Source organism: Cervus canadensis, chromosome 24, assembly GCF_019320065.1.
Source record: "Cervus canadensis isolate Bull #8, Minnesota chromosome 24, ASM1932006v1, whole genome shotgun sequence".
Taxonomy (NCBI): Eukaryota; Metazoa; Chordata; class Mammalia; order Artiodactyla; family Cervidae; genus Cervus; species Cervus canadensis.
In genome coordinates this window covers 4,023,969-4,044,277 of record NC_057409.1, presented here as the reverse complement: position 1 = coordinate 4,044,277, position 20,309 = coordinate 4,023,969, and the positions used below count along the sequence as shown (strand labels likewise).

At 52.1% G+C, this 20,309-nt stretch overlaps 2 protein-coding genes across 6 annotated transcripts in view; both read left to right on the top strand.

The window, feature by feature from the left end:
* Positions 1-5,751, top strand: part of KIF17 (kinesin family member 17) — a 46,704-nt gene extending 40,953 nt beyond the window's left edge. For 2 of the 5 annotated variants that reach the window (XM_043444638.1, XM_043444636.1), the window contains 3 exons: positions 1,110-1,180; positions 4,194-4,314; positions 5,189-5,751. In XM_043444638.1, coding sequence (XP_043300573.1) covers positions 1,110-1,180; positions 4,194-4,314; positions 5,189-5,367 — 371 coding nt within the window. In that variant the 3' untranslated portion in view covers positions 5,368-5,751. Of the gene's footprint in view, positions 1-550; positions 1,058-1,109; positions 1,181-1,337; positions 1,787-4,193; positions 4,315-5,188 lie in introns of those variants that run through there. The other 3 variants (XM_043444637.1, XM_043444639.1, XM_043444640.1) reach the window with 3 other exon arrangements.
* A 3,066-nt stretch (positions 5,752-8,817) lies between these two features.
* On the top strand, positions 8,818-20,282 carry DDOST (dolichyl-diphosphooligosaccharide--protein glycosyltransferase non-catalytic subunit). The gene is made up of 11 exons (XM_043444644.1): positions 8,818-9,119; positions 9,322-9,432; positions 16,353-16,439; positions 17,276-17,379; positions 17,472-17,566; positions 17,815-17,908; positions 18,091-18,239; positions 18,744-18,891; positions 19,452-19,572; positions 19,671-19,777; positions 19,866-20,282. The coding sequence occupies exons 1-11, from the start codon at positions 8,966-8,968 to the stop codon at positions 20,013-20,015; spliced, it is 1,320 nt and encodes a 439-aa protein (XP_043300579.1). The 5' UTR covers positions 8,818-8,965; the 3' UTR covers positions 20,016-20,282.
* Positions 20,283-20,309: the final 27 nt, after the last annotated feature.

The following is a 20,309-nucleotide window of genomic DNA, read 5'->3' as shown; positions in this document are numbered from 1 at the left end:
TGATCTCCTGTGTGACCTTATGATGATCACTGTCCCTCTCTGGGCCGTGGTCGCCTGATCTTCACAGAGAGGGGTTGGATGAGATACTCCTGAAAGCCACCGAGCACTCACTGGGTCTCAGAGGAGGCTCGGGCTCGCAGTGGATTGTCTCCAGCGGCTCTGCCCATCCAGGGAGCTGTGGGCTCCTCGGGCCGGCGGGGCCACACCCGTGGGCCCCCGCTCGGGGAGTGCTCATCTAGGTCCTCCATCTCTGACGACCCGGGGGACGGGCGCTGCCGCGGCCAGCTCAGTGAGCAGGGAGCAAACGCGGGGCGACGCACAGTTTGGAAGAAAGAAACTAGAGACAGAATTAAAGTTTTAAAGATGGGACCGGGGGACTCAAGATCTCAGGGATCAAGAGCCCTGTCCCTCCGAGCCACCTCACTTTTATTTAGCATCTTCGCATGCAGAGAGTATCTGTTGTGTTACGATAAAATCAGCCTCCTGTGTCCCTGATCCCGTCTCCCAGGTTACTGATGACCTTGAACTGTCGCTATTTTCTCTTGCAAAGGGTATCACCCAGCTGGAGGCCCTAAACCCGCATATGCCTTGGGAAAAACATCTTGGTGTGTGCGGCAAGCAGTGTTCTGAACTTGCACCGACCCGGCGTTCCAAGGTCCCCACTATGTTTTTCCTTAGCTCAGCAGGGCATGATGACCCCAACTCATCACGCCGAAGTACTTTTGTTTAGATTACACTTAACTGCTCTATCTTGCTTTCATTCTTTTCCCATGGTTTTGTTTCATGGCTTAGCCAGAGCAACAGGCGACTGACTGTTAACCCCTGCGTGGCACCATCCCCGGTGAAATGCCAGCTGCCTCATTTCCTCGCAGGCTGCAGGCAGCGCTGGCCTGTCTCCCCATGCTCACCTGCAGTCTTGCCTGGGGGCAGGGGAATGGCTGCTTTGGCCTAAGCCCTCCTGATGTCTCTCAGAGCCATCCCCTCTCTAGGGGTGGGCAGTGTCCTCCCCTGGCTCCAAGCCTGAGCCAGGCCCGAGCACCCAGCCTCTCCCCCAGTCCCGCTGCCCCTCCTACCAGGCAGCAGGGACCTGAGCTTCTGTTTTCTCGTAGCAGTTTCAACAGGGCCACAGAACAGACCAGCCCACAAAGCCTCCGCAGCGGACAACGGCGAGCCAGGCATGGTACGGTCTCTGGGAGAGCCAGTGGGGAGCTGGGAGCTTGGCCCCCAAGGCGCAGTGGGTTGGGGAGCTGTAGGATCTGGACTGTGCTTCCAGGTGACCTAAGGATTAAATCAGGGGGCTGAGCGGGGGCCCTTTCTGTGTCGCTCTTTGCACCTAGACCCCCTGCCTCCTCTGGGCCTCACTCAAAGGCACTTGAGCGTGCACAAAGAGCAGAGAAGGAGCAGGGGTTCAAGGCAGCCTACCCTGCTGGTGATGGACCGAGGTCTCAGCCGCAAACCCAGAGCCCAAGCAGCTCATCCCGGTTCCCTGGGCCCCAGCTGGTACTCTTAGACAGAAAGCGTCCTCAAGTTTCTGTAAACAGTCATTGCGATTCTGAAGTCACTTTATTTCATGTTGCCTTTATTTTGTATTACAACAAATACATAGCCTTAAAGCAGTCAGCCAACTTTTCTCTAAAGGACCACACAGGAAATACTTTAGGGGTTGGGTGCAGTGTGGTCTCTCACAACTAACCAACGCTGCACAAGAGCAGGAAACCACCCCACCCCCTGGGTAAATGAATGGGCCCAGCTGCGTTCCAGAGGAAGTTTCCAAGAACAGCCTGTGGGCCAGATTTGACCCATAGACTGTATAATTTGCTGATCCTCACCATTAACCATTACAGATATTTTGGAAAACCTACATGGAACATACCTCTGCAGTCATGATAAGGTCACTCATAGGTTAATACGTCTCCATCTGAGCAACACAGGCTGGTCTACAGTTCTGACTGGCTGCTTTTGATTCCCTAACTTTGTTTTAAAAAAAGAAAAGGGAAAATTGTTCCTGAAAGAAGCCATTCTTAATCTGAGGTTATGGATGGGTTATATTTGAATGCTTTTAGTTCTAGGTGACAGATACCCATGCAAAGCAAACAATCAGAAGCAAATTAGGGATTTTCTTGGTCTATGTTAAGTGGACCAGTTTCAGGCACGGCTGCATCAAGGGGCCCAAACAGTCCTGTTCTGTGTGGTTTCTTCACCTCTTGGCTCTGCTTCACTTGGAGTCCTGGGTTTGGACGTAGGCAGGACTTCTCTGTGTGGCAGGAAAGATGGCTGCTAGCAATCAGTAATCCAATAGGAAAGAGATGTGGGTTTTTGGAGCGTCCTTAAACCAAGGCTTGTGGCAAGATTCTGATTGGCTCTGCCTGGGTTGGGCCTACTCTTAGACCAATGACTGTGTCCAGAAGATGTAGTTCTGCGATTGGTCCAGTCTAAGTCACGTGTCCAGAAGTGTAGCAAGAGGATGGGCAAGCAGCAGTGGTGGTATTAGGGTGCTGTGAATGCATAACCTACCAAGACCATGTTCAGTGGGTGAAAGGTAGTTCCCTGAAGGAAGAGATTCAGGCTGAAGAAAACAGATCCACTACAGCAGTGAAAAGTACTGAGTTCAGTTCAGTCACTCAGTCGTGTCCGACTCTTTATGACCCCATGGACTGCAGCATGCCAGGCCTCCCTGTCCGTCACCAACTCCCGGAGTTTACTCAAACTCTTGTCCATTGAGTCGGTGATGCCATCCAACCATCTTATCCTCTGTCGTCCCCTTCTCCTCCCGTCTTCTATCTTTCCCAGCATCAGGGTTTTTTCAAATGAGTCAACTCTTCCCATCAGGTGGCCAAAGTATTGGAGTTTCAGCTTCAACATCAGTCCTTCCAATGAATATTCAGGACTGATTTCCTTTAGGATGGACTGGTTGGATCTCTTTGTTGTCCAAGGGGTCTTGAGTTGTCAAGAGTCTTCTCCAACACCACAATTCAAAAGCATCAATTTTTCAGTGCTCAACCTTCTTTATGGTCCAACTCTCACATCCATACATGACTACTGGAAAAACTATAGCCTTGACTAAATGGACCTTTGTTGATGAAGTGATGTCCCTGCTTTTTAACATGCTGTCTAGGTTTGTCATACTTTTTCTTCCAAGAAGTAAGTGTCTTTTAATTTCATGGCTGCAATCACCATCTGCAGTGATTTTGGAGCCCCCCAAAATAAAATCTGCCAGTTTCCACTGTTTCCCCATCTATTTGCCATGAAGTGATGGGACCAGATGCTACAATCATAGTTTTCTGAATGTTGAGTTTTAAGCCAACTTTTTCACTCTCCTCTTTCATCAAGAGGCTCTTTAGTTCTTCACTTTCTGCCATAAGGGTGGTGTCATCTGCATATCTGAGGTTATTGATATTTCTCCCGGCAATCTTGATTCCAGCTTGTGTTTATCCAGCTCAGAGTTTCTCATGATGTACTCTGCATATAAGTTAAATAAGCAGGGTGACAATATACAGCCTTGACGTACTCCTTTTCCTATCTGGAACCAGTCTGTTGTTCCATGTCCAGTTCTAACTGTTGCTTCCTGACCTGCATACAGGTTTCTCAAGAGGCAGGTCAGGTGGTCTGGTATTCCCATCTCCTTCAGAACTTTCCACAGTTAATATTGTGATCCACACAGTCAAAGGCTTTGGCATAGTCAGTAAAGCAGAAACAGATGCTTTTTCTGGAACTCTCTTGCTTTTTCAATGATCCAGTGGATGTTGGCAATTTGACCTCTGGTTTCTTTGCCCTTTCTAAAACCAGCTTAGACATCTGGAAGTTCTCGGTTCACATACTGTTGAAGCCTGGCTACTAGTGCTTGGTGATGAAAATGTTAGAGGACTCCAGTTCTAATGTTCATAAATGTGCTCGTGAGCTGAGTACTGTACTATAAGAGTATGTTGCCCTGGGTGTGGGGGTATGTAGTATCTTCCTTTCCCCTGATGGACCTGGTTTTGAGCACTGGAAGGTGGGGGTGGGGAGAAGCATGTATAGACTAGAGATGGTGGTCCTCCTTGCTGCCTGAGCTGCCTGGATCCCACTGCAGGAGTCAGGGTCTGGAGTGGAGGGTACCCCAACATGGGCAGAGCCCTGGGAACCCCCCCCCCGGTCAGGGCACGGGGTACAAGCGCACAAACAAGGGTCCTGACCTGGAGGACTTGGACTCTCAGCAGGAGGAGGACCGCTACCGGCTGATGCTCAGTCGCAGTGACAGCGAGAACATAGCCAATAACTACTTCCGGCCCAAGCGGGCCAGCCAGATCCTCAGCACGGACCCCATGAAGACCCTGGGTGAGCGTCCCGCCCGCCTCATGCCCTCCAGCCCCTCCCTGAGCACTCTGGAGTCACACAGGCTGGGCCAGGAACGCCTTTCCCTCTCTGAGCCTGTTTCCTCCGCTGTCAGCTGAGGGGAGCTGCCTCCTCCGTGATTGGTGGGACGAGGCGGGGAGTGCTTGGCACACAGCCTCCCGCCTCCTGTCCCCCTCCATCTCCTGGGGGCGAGGTGCCGAGCTGGATCCTCTGTCTTCCGGACACACAGCAGCCCCTCAGCACACCCCAGCCTGGGGCTGCCCAGGACTCGGTCAGTCCCTCACCAGCTTCCTCAGATGGTGACTCGTTCCCAAAGCAGGGCAATCAGGACCACAAAAACAAAACACGCTTCCACAAGCAAGAGTCCAAAAACACTTTGCTCTTAAAACTAAAACCAAAGACACTGAGCTTCCAATCCAGTACCAATTAATAAGCAAATCTCAGATATCCTGAGGTTATTCAGTGAGCTGAGGAGTAAGGAGAGGAAAGCAGGAAGGTGAAGACACTCACATCAGATGAGTACCTGGCATCGTGCCCATGTTGCAGATGCGGAAACCGAGGCTCAGGAGAAGCAGCTCCCTAAAGTTACCCTCGCATGAAGTGACAGAGCAGGGTTTTGCAGCAGGCTTGTCTGGCTTGACACCCAGGCTGCACAGTCTGAGGCTTGAAAATCCAAGCTCCCAGCCCAGACCCTTTGGGCAGAGATGGGAGCGCTGGGCCCAAGGCCACAGCCAGAACAGGTTCTCAGAGCTTGGGGTCCCAGGGCCTCTGGCTGGGGTCATACCCCGCATACAGTCTTTCCTCCACCCCTGCATCCTGGCTAACCAGCGTGTCTCCCTTCTGTGCTTTTCCTCAGCACACCACAGTTCACCACCAGGCCTCAGCTCCCCGCTCGGCGGCAGCTCCACCATCCCTCCCGCCCAGGCCCCCGAAATGCCCCAGCCTCGGCCCTTCCGCCTCGAGTCCCTCGACATCCCCTTCACCAAGGCCAAGCGTAAGAAAAGCAAAAGCAGCTTTGGCAGTGAGCACCTGTGAACACACTGCCTGCTGCCACCCTGCCTTTGGGCTCCCGTGAGACCGCCAGGCCCCCCCAGGGCAGCTCCAGCCAGGCCTCCTGCCGCCTGCCCCCGACAGTGACCGGGGCACCCAAGCGGGCCTGTCCCTGGGAAGGCACACTCCCCTCCCTGCCACCCAGAGAGCCCACTCTGCCCAGGCTGTGAGCCCCTCGGAGCCTGGACCCACGCCACATCAGTGTTCCCATCGGCCCGCCGCTGTGCCCGCCAGTGCGGTTCCGTGCCTCCATGGGATCAGAGACCTCAGCTCTGCCTCCAGGCCTCCATCAGCATCCCAGCAGAGTGTCAGCGACTTCCACGTGGATCAGACTCAACCTCTTGGCAAACTGAACACTATTCCTCTGTCCAGTAGGCCCCACTTGGTGGGGAAGCCCTGGGGGGTGGGCCCAGGAGTCCTGGAGCAGCTGTTCCCGGGCTGCCCACTCCCAGCTGGTTTGTGGCCCAGGGGAGGCCATTCCACATTAAGCTGCCCTAATAAACTGCCTTTTACCGACCAACTGTGCTGCTCCGACCCTCAGACAGCGTCCCACAGCCCCTCCCTGGCCTCCAGCGGGGAGCTCTTTCGGAGCAGGGCTTCTCGTATGTGTATGTGTTTGTGTTTATTTTTGGCTGTGCTGGGTCTTCACTGCCACACATGGGCTTTCTCTAGTCGGGGTGAGTGGAGGCTCCTCTTCATTGTGATGCACAGGCTGCTTCTTGTGATGATGACTTCTGTGGTAGAGAAGGGCTCTGGATGCACGGGCTTCAGTAGTTGTGGCTCATGGGCTTAACGGTTCTGTGGCATGTGGCATCTTCCTGGACCAGGGATCTGACCAGTGTCCCCGACATTGGCCGTCAGACTCTTACCCACTGAGCCACCGGGGAAGCCTGAAGCAGGGGTTCTTACCAGCCTGCAGGCTCTGGGCCTCCGCGACTCCCGCAACTGTGAGCACAAGTGCAGCGTTTTCAGCAGAGAGCATATGAATGTGAACCGTTGTTAGGACTCTCAAAGGATCTGTGACCCAGGAAAGCAAACTCCTTGTTTTGGAAAATAGAGGCCACATCTGGCTGAGGTCCAGAGAAGACCCAGGTCTTGATGCCCTCAGGGGCTGTGTTGGAACCGTGCATCCTAACATCTCTAGAAACAAATCCAGGCCATCCCAGTTGTGTAAGACTGATCCATCCCCTCGCCCACTGTATCCCAGCCCTACTCTGTGGGAGGGGCCCACAGTCTGAGGGAAAAGGCTTTGGTGCTGTCCTGAGCCTCATTTCATGCTAAGCATCTGTGAAATGGGGATAATACCAACCCCACAGGGTTATTGTGAAGGTGAAATGAGATAGTGTGTAGAGTTCCTTGTGTGATCTCCAGGGGATCTTCCCAACCCACGGATTGAACCCAGGTCTTCTGCATTGCAGGCAGATTCTTTACCAGCTGAGCCACAAGGGAAGCCCAAGAATACTGGAGTGGGCAGGCTATCCCTTCTCCAGGACATCTTCCTGACCCAGGAATCGAACTGGGGTTTTCTGCATTGCAGGCGGATTCTTTACAACTGAGCTATCAGGGAAGCCTTCACAGGATTATTGTGAAGGTTAAATGAGATAGTGTGTGGAGTTCCTGGTGCGTAGCAGGTGCTCTGTTAGTCCCCCTGTCCTCCCCTTCTGTATTTGTATTAACTACTCTGGTACTTGCCCCAAGCTACTTGCCTGGGCCAAGGAGCTCATGTTCTGGAGAAGCCAGGGCGGAAGATGCTTAGGAAACCCAGAGATCGGCCTATGGGGAGGCAGGCTGCAGTGCACACTTGGAGCAAGAAGATGCAAAGTCAGATCCGTATGGGGAACAGAGTGCCCTTGTGAAGGGAGCAGCAGGGGGTGGGGCTGCCATGAAGGATGGAGAGGACCCCTTAAGATGGGAATGTGGGGAGAGGGTTCCTGGTTAGGGGTCTGCGTGAAGGGTTCCTGGTAGAGGGGTCCTCGTGAACAAAAGGCAGGAGGTGGCAAGGTCAGGGTATGTAAAAGGTGGGAGGAGACCTGTTCCATGGAAGGGCTGAGTAGGGACTGAGAGGAGATAGGCTGACGAGACGAGTTTAGGTGCAGACCTGCGTGAAGAGCCTCTGGGTTCCGTGAGCTGTGGCCGACTGCTCAGTGACTCTGCCCACACCATCAGGTCTGAGTGAGAAGTGGGTTGATGTGGCATCATAGGCAGGAGGGCGGGCTGTGGGCAGAAGTTCAGGGTGTGGTCAGTGGGGATGGAGGGCGGGATTGGTTGAGGAGAAGCGCAGAGGGAGGTTTTGACTTTTGCCCCCACACTCTTGGCTTGGTGGACAAGGAGAATACATCAGAAAAGAATGGCTACCTTCTCTCTCCACAGTTACCTTCACCATTCACTCCAGGATTGAGGCTGAGCCCCAGAGAACAGTTAAGTCCTGGAGATGCTTGTGGTAGCTTTTCCTTGGACCCACGGTGATCTGAGGAGAGCTGGTTGCCCTGTTCGTCAGTTCAGAAGGGGTGTGGGGCCAGAACTGAGTGGAGGCTCAGCCTGGCTCTGCACGAAGCGCTTTCGAAACCCGCGGTAGTCCTCCCAAGAGCACAGGCGGTCCCAAAGGCACACACAGGTAAGTAGGGCCGGGCCTCATCGCTTCCAGTGCCAGCCTAGGACAGCGGCCTGGAGACAAGTGAAGTCGGTCAGTCGTGTCCGACTCTTTGGGGACCCATGAACTGTAGCCCGCCAGGCTCCTCTGCCCATGGGATTCTCCAGGCAAGAATACTGGAGTGGGTTGTCATTCCCTTCTCCAGGGGATCTTCCCAACCCAAGGATTGAACCCAGGTCTCCCACACTGCAGGCGGGCTCTTTACCCTCTGAACCACCAGAAGCGGCCTGGAAACCAGAGAAGCGCCCGGGTTACAGGGCTGGTGCGAGCCTGGGCGCGGATATGCCCAGCTACAGGTTCTGACTCCTTGCCCAGCCCACACTGCCTCCGGCCTGGATTATCAGGTCGGGTGGGCCGGGCCCGCGCCAAGGCCCTGCGCCCCTGAGCAGCGGGAGAGATTCCGGCCCTCTTCCCCCAGCCCCCACGCCCGCGACCCGTCCCCGGCCTTTGTCCAACCACCTCCTCCCGGGAGACAGTGGAGGTGGGGCCTGGCTCCAGTCGAACCTGTCCCGGTCCAGGGAACCTCTGGCCGGGATTCTGACCCGAGCGCCGTGGCCCAAACCCGGACCAAACGGATGAGGAGGCGGGAGCCCCAGGCTCGGGCGGGAGCCTGCAATGGGCGGAACCCAAGGGCTCTCGGCCCTACTGATTGGCCGCGGCCGCAGAGCTGTCTCTCTAGGATTGAGACTTTTCCTCTCGGGGGGGCGGGACCGCGCGCCGCTTTCACCAATAGTGTGCCGAGAATCCGCCTCCCACAAGGACACTTCCGGCTGTGTTCCTCGAGCCTCGTCTTCCGAGCAGCGGCTCCGGACGCCCGGCCCCGGCTTTCTCGAATCACTTCCGGGTGATACTCCAAGACATCGAGCCGCGATTGGGCGACCGTGGAAGAGACACTTCCGGTGCCCAGGCCCTTGGGTTCTTTGGAGCAGGAAGATGGCGCCCCGCGCGGCCCGTGTGTGGTCCAGCTGGTGGCTGCTGTTGCTGCCCTTGCTTGGCCTGGCCGGCGCCAGCGGTCCTCGCACCTTGGTACTGCTGGACAACCTCAACCTCCGGGAGACGCATTCGCTTTTCTTCCGGAGCCTGAAGGGTGAGACTGGGGCCCGAGGGGGTGGTAAGGTCCCTGAGCCCCGAGACACCGACCCCTCTCCCTCCCACCTGCGCTGGCCTTCCAGGTCCGACCTGCCTCCAGGGGGTTGGTGGGGGGACGGGGGCAGGACGGTCACGGTCTCTGCAGTGGTGGTTTCTCTTTGCCTCTTATCTGCCTCAGCTCCCTCGTTCTCTTTTTCCAGATCGTGGCTTTGTACTCACATTCAAGACCGCAGATGATCCCAGCCTGTCCCTCATTAAGTACGGGGAGTTTCTCTATGACAATCTCATCATCTTCTCTCCTTCGGTAGAAGGTAAGAGCTGCCGGTCGCCCCCAGGACTCTGATTTATCAGCTTTCTTAAGGATCTTGGGCATGTCCTGGGATGGAGTGGGTCCCCAGCCCTGGGCGCTGCTGCTCCCAGAGAAGAGGAAAAGGCTAACGCTCAGTTGGTAAAGAATCTGCCTGCAATGCAGGAGACCCCGGTTCGGTTCCTCCGTCAGGAAGATATGCTGGAGAAGGGATAGGCTACCCATTTCAGTATTCTTGGGCTTCCCTTGTGGCTGAACTGGTAAAGAATCCACCTGCAACGCGGGAGACCTGGGTTGGGAAGATCCTCTGGAGAAGGTAAAGGCTACCCACTCCAGTATTCTGGCCTGGAGAATTCCATGGACTCTGTAGTCCGTGGAGTCGCAAAGAGTCGGACACGACTGAGTGACTTTCACTTCACCTCACTTCACTCTGGGCTTAGGAGAGGATATGTCCTTACTAGAGGACAGAGCTGAGGACTGTGGGATCAAGTGTTGTTGCAGACCTTAGAACTCCTGGCTCTGCTAGTCTGAGAAGGGGTTTTCTCTGCTAAAGGGCCTGATAAGAAAGACAGACATTCCTTCACTCCCTGATTGGGTTTGCCTGTGTGGAACGAGAAAATGGCTGTGCTCTAAGCATGATTTTCTGTAAAGGGGCATTGGTGGTGGTTGATCCTGAGAATGCAGATGGAGTCATGGTTAGACTGAAAAGACCCTTTAGTGATTACTTAGTCCAGACTATTTGAGGCTGGATGGATATGTCCAGGGCTTAGCAGAAGACTAGTTGTTGAGCCAAATGAACATTTTCACTAGATTTTCCAGTTGACATTCCTGTGACAGCTTACTGTTTTAGGAGGCAACTCCTAAAATAGGCTGCCACTGTACAACTCTCTTAAGAAGATCATGTATTAAACTGAACTTATCTTCCACTTCCTGCTTTGTTTATTTGGGGCAAGGAGGAAAAGGGTTTCTGATACTCCTCAGGGCCTAAGAGAATAGGTCTAGTGCTTATTTTGCTTACAGGCGTAGCCTTTGCATAATCAGGTCCTGAATTATTCAGTTGTTTCTTCTCCAGACTAAATAACCCCAGTTCCTTTGGCTGTTTCCCTTTTTGTTGTGCTTTTTTGGTGAGCATCCTAGTCATTCTTTTCTTTAGTGGCTTCAATTTATCTTTTTCTCAGAGGACACAAGTTGTCCCTGTCCGGGGTGAGTTAGGACTGCCATCTGTCTGTTCAGCTTATGAAGCTTAGGAAGGCTGTCACTTCACTGGCATCGACTCTCTTCTCTGTGGTTCATGTGAGATTGGGATCTGCCAAGCCCCTGATGCATTTTCCCCTAGGTTCGCAGTACTTGGCGAGGTGCTCCCAACTCTCCTGTAACATGTGCCTTTGGAATTAGCTTTTCGGAGGCAAGTTCAGTTGTTCATTAAAATCTTCAAGTTGGCTAGGCAGGCAAATGATGCCTTTAGCAGGTTAAATGGTGTTTGCTGGATTGCTGCTATGTTGGAACTCTGAAAGCAGTCCTGAATAGTGACAGAGGCTACCCTTCAGGAGTCTTTCAACCTATCTGTGAGGAAATATAAATAAGGACTTGAAATGAGTTACCAGACCACATGTTAGGATGTTCCAGATGGAGTGGAGGGACTGTCTGAGTTGGGCTTTGAAGGGTCACTGAGAGGGAGGAGGGAAGTGGTAGAGGTGGGCTGAGGAGGCTGAGGTAGGCTGCTGTTAGTGGGAGAAGGGGCAGAGCCCAAGATACTGCTTCAGAAATCGGAGTCATTTCCGTCCCCACTTTGTGATCTTTACCACTTTCCATATTTGTGCCAGTAATGTTTTTCTTCAAATTGACCTGCTTTAAAAAAAAAAAACATAACCCAGTTTAAAAGAAAACTGGTAATGAACCTATTGTCACCACTGAAAATGGAGAGCCAGTACTGTACCATCATTTGTTTTCTGAAGAGGAAAATATAACAGTGAATGCAGCGCTGTCAAGTTCTAGCTGATTCTTGACCTGCTGAAGGCTTTGGACCTGAGGCATCCTCTGAAAAGAGGAGATGAGCTGGTTGAGAGAGGTGTTAAGGCCAGTGTTGAACTGTGCCCATTCTCTGATGGAGGAAGCAGGGAAACGAAATGGAATAGTGTCTCTGAGATTCAGTGTTATTTGAAGCCCTGCCCGGCATCTCTGTGGTGAACTTTTCTGCCTCTTGCAGGGTGGGGACCATTCTTGTAAGAAACCCTCTCAGACACCCCTAGGGAGAAGGCTAGCATGTTCTGAGGTCAGGGGTGTTCAGGATAAGTGGTGGTCCCCACTCTGAGGGCCCTCCTGCAGCACTGTGACCACTAGGCCCTCTCAGGCTTGAGAACACAGGCCTGGCTTCCTCCTCCACGTATCGGCGGGTTCTTTGCTCTTCTGGGATCTGGAAGCTCTGAAAGCACATGCAGTAATGACTACAGGAGAAGGATCCTTACAATGTCCTCTGTGCCCGGGAAATGCTGGGTCCTTGTTTTATAGATGGGGAAGTGGGCTCACAAAGGTGAAGGGGTTGCCTGGATTTGTTGTTCTTCAGTCACTCAGGCGTGTCTGACTCTCTGTGACCCGTGGCCTGTAGCACACCAGGCTTCCCTGTCCATCGCCACCTCCTGGAGTTTACTCAAACTCACGTCCATCAAGTTGGTGATGGTAACGATGGCAGAGGAGTTGCCCCCTTCTCCTCTGCCTTCAGTCTTTCCCAGCATCAGGGCCTTTTCCAGTGAGTTGGCTTTTCACATCAGGTGGCCAGAGTATTGGAGCTTCAGCTTCAGCATCAGCCCTTCTGATGAATATTCAGGATTGATTTAAGATCGACTGGTTTGATCTCCTTGCAGTCCAAGGGACTCTCAAGAGTTTTCTCCAACACCACAGTTCAAAATCATCAATTCTTTAGCGCCCAGCCTTCTTTATGGTCCAACTCTCAGATCTGTACATGACTAATGGAAAAAGCATAGTTTTGACTGAGCGGACCTTTGTTGACGAAGTGATGTCTCTGCTTTTTAGCATGCTGTCTAGGTTTGTCATACCTTTTCTTCCAAGGAGAAAGTGTCTTTTAATTGCAGGGATGCAGTTACCATCTGCAGTGGTTTTGGAGCCCAAAAAAATAAAGTCTGTCACTGTTTCCATTGTTTCCCCATCTATCTGCCATGAAGTGATGGCACCAGATGCCACAATCAAGAGTTTTTTGAATGTTGAGTTTTAAGCCAAATTTTCACTCTCCTCTTTCACTTTGATCAAGAGGCTCTTTAGTTCCTCTTCGCATTCTGCCATAACGGTGATGTCATCTGCATATCTGAGGTTATTGATATTTCTCCCAGCAGATTTGATTGCAGCTTGTGCTTCATCCAGCCTGACATTTCTCATGATATACTCTGCATAGAAGTTAAATAAGCAGAGTGACAGTATACAGCCTTGATGTAGTCCTTTCCTGATTTGGAACCAGTCTGTTGTTCCATGTTTGGATCTCACTTTTGCTTCTTGACCTGCGTACAGATTTCTCAGGAGGCAGGTAAGGTGGTCTGGTATTCCCATCTCTTTAAGAGTTTTCCATAGTTTGTGGTGACCCACAGTCTTAGGCTTTAGCATAGTCAATGAAACAGAGGTAGATATTTTTCTGGAATTTGCTTTTTCTGTTATCCAACAGATGTTGGCAATTTGATCTCTGGTTCCTCTGCCTTTTCTTAATCCAGCTTGAACATTTGGAAGGTCTCAGTTCGTGTACTGTTGAAGTCTAGCTTGGAGAATTTTGAGCATTACTTTGCTAGCGTGTGAAATGAGTGCAATTGTGCAGTAGTTTGAGCATTCTTTGGCATTGCCTTTCTTTGGGATTGGAATGAAAACTGACCTTCTCCAGTCCTGTGGCCACTGCTGAGTTTTCCAAATTTGCTGGCATATTGAGTGTGGCACTTTAACAGTATTGTCTTTTAGGATTTGAAATAACTCAACTGGAATTTCATCACCTCCACTAGCTTTGTTCATAGCGATGCTTCCTAAGGCCCACTTGACTTCACATTCCAGGATGTCTGGCTCTAGGTGAGTGATCACACATTCGTGGTTATCTGAGTCATGAAGATCTTTTTTGTATAGTTTTTCCATGTATTCTTGCCACCTCTTTTTAATATCTTCTGTTTCTGTTAGGTCCATACCGTTTCTGGCCTTTACTGTGCCCATCTTTGCATGAAAAGTTCCCTTGTTGTTTCTTATTTTCTTGAAGAGATCTGTAGTCTCCATTCTATTGTTTCTTCTATTTCTTTGCATTGATCGCTGAGGAAGGCTTTCTTATCTCTACTTGCTATTCTTTGGAACTCTGCATTCAAATGGGTTTATCTTTCCTTTTCTCCTTGGACTTTTACTTATCTTCTTTCTCAGCTACTTGAAGGCCTCCTTAGACAACCATTTTGCCTTTTTGCATTTCTTTTTCTTGGGGATGGTTTTATCACCGCCTCCTGTACAGTGTTATGAACCTCCATCCATAGTTCTTCAGGCACTCTTATCTATTAGATCTAATCCCTTGAATCTATTTGTCACTTCCACTGTATAAGTGTAAGGGATTTGCTTTAGGTCATATCTGAATGGTGTAGTGGTTTTCCCTACTTTCTTTAATTTAGGTCTGAATTTTGCAATAAGTAGTTCATGATCTGAGTCAGAGTCAGCTCCCAGTCTTGTTTTTGCTCACTGTGTAGAGCTTTTCCAACTTTGGCTGCAAAAAATATAAATTATTCTGATTTCGGTATTGACCATCTGGTGATGTCCATATGTAGAGTTGTCTCTTGTGTTATTGGAAGAGGGTATTTGCTATGACTACTGCATTCTTTTGGGAAAACTCTGTTAGCCTTTTCCCTGCTTCATTTTGTACTCCACAGCCAAACTTGCCTGTTACTCCAAGTATCTCTTGACTTCCTACTTTTGCATTCAGTCCCCTATAATGAAAAGGATATCTTTTTTTGGTTTTAGTTCTAGAAGGTCTTGTAGGTCTTCATAGAATTGTTCAGCTTCTTTGGCATTAGTGGTTGGGGTATAGACTTGAATTACCGTGATATTGAATGGTTTGCCTTGGAAGCTAACAGAGATCATTCTATCGTTTTTTAGTTTGTACCCTAGTACCGCATTTCAGACTCCTGTTGACTGTGAGGGCTACTCCACTTCTTCTAAGGGGTTCTTGCCCACAGTAGTAGATATAATGGTCATCTGAGTTAAATTCGCCCATTCCTGTCCATTTTAGCTCACTGATTCCTAAAATGTCAATGTTCATTCTTGTCATCCCCTGTTTGACCACTTCCAATTTACCGTGATTCATGGACCTGACATTCCAGTTCCTATGCAGTATTGTTCTTTACAGCACCACACTTTCCTTTCACCACCAGACCCATCCACAACTGGGTATTGTTTCCACTTTGGCTCAGCCTCTTTATTCCTTCTGGAGCTATTTTTCCACTCTTCTCCAGTGGCATATTGGCCACCTACTGACCTGGGCAGTTCATCTTTCAGTGTCATATCTTTTTGCCTTTTCATGCTGTTCACTGGGTTTTCAAGGCATGATCCTGGAATTAAGCCCAGGTATCTAAGTTTCATTCATACAGATGTGAGAGTTGGACCATAAAGAAAGCTGAGGACTGAAGAATTGATGCTTTTGAACTGTGGTTTTGGAGAAGACTCTTGAGAGAGTCCCTTGGACTGCAAGGAGATCCAACCAGTCCATTCTAAAGGAAATCAGTCCTGAGTGTTCATTGGAAGGACTGATGTTGAAGCTGAAACTCCAATACTTTGGCTACGTGATGCGAAGAGGTGATTCGTTGTAAAAGACCCTGATGCTGGGAAATATTGAAGAAGGGGACGACAGAGGATGAGATGGTTAGACAGTATCACCAACTCAAGGGACATGGATTTGAGCAAACTCTGGGAGGTAGTGGAGGACAGAGGAGCCTGGCGGGCTGCAGTCCACGGGGTCACACAGAGACTGAGCAAGTCAGCACTTGAGCTGCAGCAGCCCCACTCAGTGCTGGTTCTGGATGCTACGGCCTCTCCTGACCCACTGACCAGAAAAGGGTACGGTCTTACAAGTGCTGAAAGTTCACGTGCCTTTTTGGTGCTCACTTTAAAACAGTATATGAAGTGGTCCTGTTATGACTGCTAGACCTAAATCTGTAGGATCAACGGGAAAAAACTTCTCAGGTTGGGCAGAGGATTGCCCGTGTCACGGGACAGCATCATTCTGAGATTCAGGAGTGCTCCTTCTCAGACGGGCTCACTGGAGGTGAGGTTGATGGACTCTAGAGAACTGCCAGGGGCCCCAGGAGGGCTAAAGTGAAGATGAAGGTACTGATGTAAAAGGTGCAGGTGATAAGCTGCAAGTTGTTTCATGAAATGGGAGTGAAAAAAATGTGACATTTCTGGATGAATAGTTCATGTGTGACTTGAAATGTGTATGACTGACTTGACAGCTGTAATTGGCAGGTGTTTGAGTGTTTCATTTGTACTTCTAAAGGTTTATGAATTTGAGCCATTATTCTTGGATCTTGACGCTGAGGAACTGGGAACATCGTCCTATGTCGGGACATGTATGGTAGAGGTCCCTCTCGCTTTGGGCCTCCAGAGGGTGCTATTCTCTAATTGGTCATGCCTGGTCTCTGGTGGCTCAGCTGGTTAAGAACCTGCTTGCCAGTGTTCGATCCCTGGGTCGGAAAGATCCCCTGGAGGAGGACATGGCAACCCACTCCGGTATTCCTGCCTGGAGAATTCCATGGACAGGGGAGCCTGGCGGGGTACAGTCCACGGGGTCACAAAGAGTCAGACTCGAGTGAAGCAGCTTAGCACAGTCTGCGGGTCATCCTCCCCAGCCAGATGTCAGAGGAGCAGTGAGAGGAACCCTCTGGGTCCTGAGTCTGGTGCTTCTTTCAGATTTTGGAGGAAATATCAACGTGGAGACCATCAGTACCTTTATTGACGGTGGAGGCAGTGTCCTGGTAGCTGCCAGCTCAGACATCGGTAAGTCTGACCCGGGAGGTTGTGGTGTTTCCCACCATTTCTCCCGGGAGCTGAGAGCTTTACACGTGGAAGCTGCCAAAGGGGCATTCGTGGTGGGGCGGTGGGGGGAGCCCCGCCGGGGAGGGGGGGACTGCAGCGCCCTTCAGCCGCTTCTGTGCTCCCGTGACCACAGCCAGGGAGGTGAGAAGCAGGTCCTGTTTTAAGAGCTGGGACCCCTGTTTCTCTTTTCCTTCGTTTTGCTTTTTCCTTTTGTTTCTCATGTTTTTTTGGTGGCTCTTACAAAGAGAAGGCAAGAGGGAAGATTTAACAGATTTTTGTTTCCTATTTTGGACATTTTCAAACATACTTAGAAGCAGGGAGGGGGGAGTAGGACCCTGAGCCCCACGTACTTAACCACCAGCTGTGCCAGTGAGCACCCCCGGCAACTCTTGTTTCCTTTCCTCCAGTGTGGGTAGGTGTTTAAAACTGTGTTGGGTGGGGCTCTTGGTCATGTGATGATGAAGAGGAGAGAAACCTTGTTAGCCCCGGCTCATCCAGATGAAGTTTGCCCGAGGTATTTACTTTGCTTCAAAGCAAGTTTTTGTGCAGAACCAAGATCACTGCGTACTTGAGGCGAGGGGTCAGGTGGTGGTGGTTTATTAGTTCAGGTTCTGACTCCCGCAGGCAGCACACCGTGCTGTTGCCCGGGGGTCGTGGGGGCTGCGCCTGGCTTGGTGAGGCCGCAGGGCCCGGGGGTGACTGGCAGAGGGCGTCGTGAGGATGCCAGCAGGAGGGACACTGCTCGCCCCAGGGCCCCGGCTTCAGGGCCCCGTCAGGCATCTGTTGGGTCTTTGCAGGCGACCCTCTCCGAGAGCTGGGCAGTGAGTGTGGGATTGAGTTCGACGAGGAGAAAACAGCTGTCATCGACCATCACAACTATGATGTCTCAGACCTTGGCCAGGTAACCAGCTCAGCCTTGAAACCAGGAGGGGGTTGGGAGGCGACCCCGCCTGGGGAACCTTCTCCTGATTTGATATTCCTCTGCTCGGGCAGCACACGCTCATCGTGGCCGACACGGAGAACTTGCTGAAGGCCCCCACCATCGTTGGGAAATCATCTCTGAATCCCATCCTCTTTCGGGGTGTGGGGTGAGTGAGCAGGAGGGGCCGGCAGAAGCCTGGGGAAAGAAGGAGTCACTTTTGTCTGGAGGCTTTCCTTCCCTTGGAGCACGTGGGTGAGATTAAATGTGACACTGAGTCAGACTCCATTGTCACAGCAAGAGGAGGGCTCGGGGTTTGGCTTTTAGGAAGTGTGATGAATTCCTGTGAAGAAGTGGCTCCTGGGGGACCCTGGTCCTTTGGGGTCCGAGTTGGGTGATTTTCCTTTCCTTCTCCAGGATGGTGGCCGACCCTGACAATCCTTTGGTGCTGGACATCCTGACAGGTTCTTCCACCTCTTACTCCTTCTTCCCGGATAAACCCATCACCCAGGTGAGGGCCTCTGCAGACTTGAGGCCTCTGGCTCCTGGGCCTGGGGCAGCAGCACTTTTTATCTGAAAGTGAGCAGCAAGCAGGAGAGCCTTGGCAGTGGGATGAGAAACAGGTGGGCGGGGGTGAGGGCAGCAGCAGGGTGGGTCTCAGCCCTCCTGGCCGACGGCCTCTTGTTGCTCCAGTACCCGCACGCCGTGGGGAAGAACACCCTTCTCATCGCGGGGTTGCAGGCCCGGAACAACGCCCGGGTCATCTTCAGCGGCTCCCTTGACTTCTTCAGCGATGCCTTCTTCAATTCGGCGGTGCAGAAGGCCACACCTGGCTCCCAGAGGTAGATGCGGAGACTGGGGGCGCCGAGGGTGGGTCTGTGCCAAGAGGGAGGAAGGAGCCTTTTAGCTAAAAGTGTTGGAGGCTGAGTATCTTCAGATGCTTTTTTGAAGACTTTGTCACTATATTGCTGCTGTTGGCAGTCTAGACTGTTCATAGTAGTGATGACTTATCTGGAGATGTACTGGTGGTGGTTCAGTCACTAAGTCGTGTCTGACTCTGCAGCACACCAGGCTTCCCTGTCCTTCACCATCTCCTGGAGCTTGTTCAAACTCCTGTCACTGATGTTTTGGTAGTTGTGCATTTATTGTGTAGGTGACACCCAGAGCAGTGTATCACGCCTGTCATCCTTTCCTGTGTTCCCCTCAAGCAGGACCCCTAGACACGTGTGGCCTCTAGGCAGAGCCTGGCTGGGTGTGGTCTATCCGGTGCGTGGTGACTGGTTTACCAGGCACCGCTGGAGGGAAGTTGGTCCCCGGCTGCAGCCTCCCCGTTTCCCCTTCTGCAGGTACTCCCAGACTGGCAACTACGAGCTGGCTGTGGCCCTCTCCCGCTGGGTGTTCAAGGAGGAGGGGGTCCTCCGGGTGGGGCCAGTGTCCCATCATCGGGTGGGCGAGACAGCGCCACCCAACGCCTACACTGTCACTGACCTAGTGGTAAGAGCTTGGCGCTGGAGGGCCCCTGGGTTTGGGCCAAGTTGATTCCACTCAAAAGCATGCAACACTTCCGTGCTGGGTCTGAAGCGCCTACACAAGGCTGAATAAGTTCATCTTCACCCTAAGAAGTCAGCTTGGGTGCAGAGAGCCTGGTGTATAAACTCACCCTAACAGGCGGCCTTCTGTGGAGGAGGTGTGCGTTTGCTGTGGGAACGCAGTGGGGAGGGCTTTGCTGGTTTATTTCGTTGGGAGTAGAATTCACATTGAGTGGGGTCTGGAGAATCAGTCAGGAAAGGCTCGGGTGATGACTGTGGAAGCAGGGGCGCTCAGGCGTGCCGGTGCGTTCAGGGAGACACTGTTTGGTGCGGGCTCCCACGGGCAGGTCAGCGGGCTGGGCCAGCTGGGTGCGTCCTCCACTGTCCGGGGTTGGGGGGGCCTGTCTGAGCTGTCAGACTCCTGGGGGGCTCCTGCCCGAGACACGGCAGGGATTCAGTGCAGCAGAAGGCGAGGCTGTCCTGCCGGTCAGTGGCCACCGGGCTTACCCCGGCTGCTTGTCTCAGGAGTACAGCATCGTCATTGAGCAGCTCTCAGACGGCAAGTGGGTCCCCTTTGATGGCGATGACATTCAGCTGGAGTTTGTCCGCATCGATCCTTTTGTGAGGACCTTCTTGAAGAGGAAAGGTGAGCGTAGCTCTTGCGAGAGACAGCTCTGCAAGCCCATCCCTGCCTCGGGCTGCCTGGGAAGCCCCTCCTGGTTATGGGTCTTGGCTCTTCCCCAGGTGGCAAATACAGCGTCCAGTTCAAGTTGCCTGACGTGTATGGTGTGTTCCAGTTCAAAGTGGATTACAACCGGCTAGGCTACACACACCTATACTCCTCCACTCAGGTAAGCTGGCCGATCCCTGCCCGCCCTCCGCACCCCGCCCCACACCGCCCCCCGCGTGGCCGGGGCCCAGCACCGCTGCCCTCCGCAGGTGTCCGTGCGGCCACTGCAGCACACGCAGTACGAGCGCTTCATCCCCTCGGCCTACCCCTACTACGCCAGCGCCTTCTCCATGATGCTCGGGCTCTTCATCTTCAGCGTCGTCTTCCTGCACATGAAGGAGAAGGAGAAGTCTGACTGAGGGGCTGGCGCCCTGCACTCCTGGGAACAGAGGCAGAGGGTTTTCATAGGATTGGTTTTCTTCCTCCTTTATGGCAGTTTTTTGTTTTGTTTTTTTTTAAAGCCACGGACAATGGTACAGCTTTACCTCAGTGGGAGATGGAACATTGAATACCAAGGGGTGGAGGGTTAGGGAATAATTTGTTTTTTCACCTTGAACGCTAAGTGTATTTTTTCATATGTGAAGTCAACTCTCATTTCTAAAATAAAAAGAAACATGGCCCTCACATTTCATCTGGCCCCTGTTGTACTTTGC

Bases quoted from the DNA above. Each gene is read 5' to 3' on its own strand.
- DDOST (XM_043444644.1), top strand. From the start codon at position 8,966: ATGGCGCCCCGCGCGGCCCGTGTGTGGTCCAGCTGGTGGCTGCTGTTG. The intron at 16,440-17,275 runs GTAAGTCTGACC...GGGTCTTTGCAG, and splicing joins AGCTGCCAGCTCAGACATCG to GCGACCCTCTCCGAGAGCTG. The intron at 17,380-17,471 runs GTAACCAGCTCA...CTGCTCGGGCAG, and splicing joins ATGTCTCAGACCTTGGCCAG to CACACGCTCATCGTGGCCGA.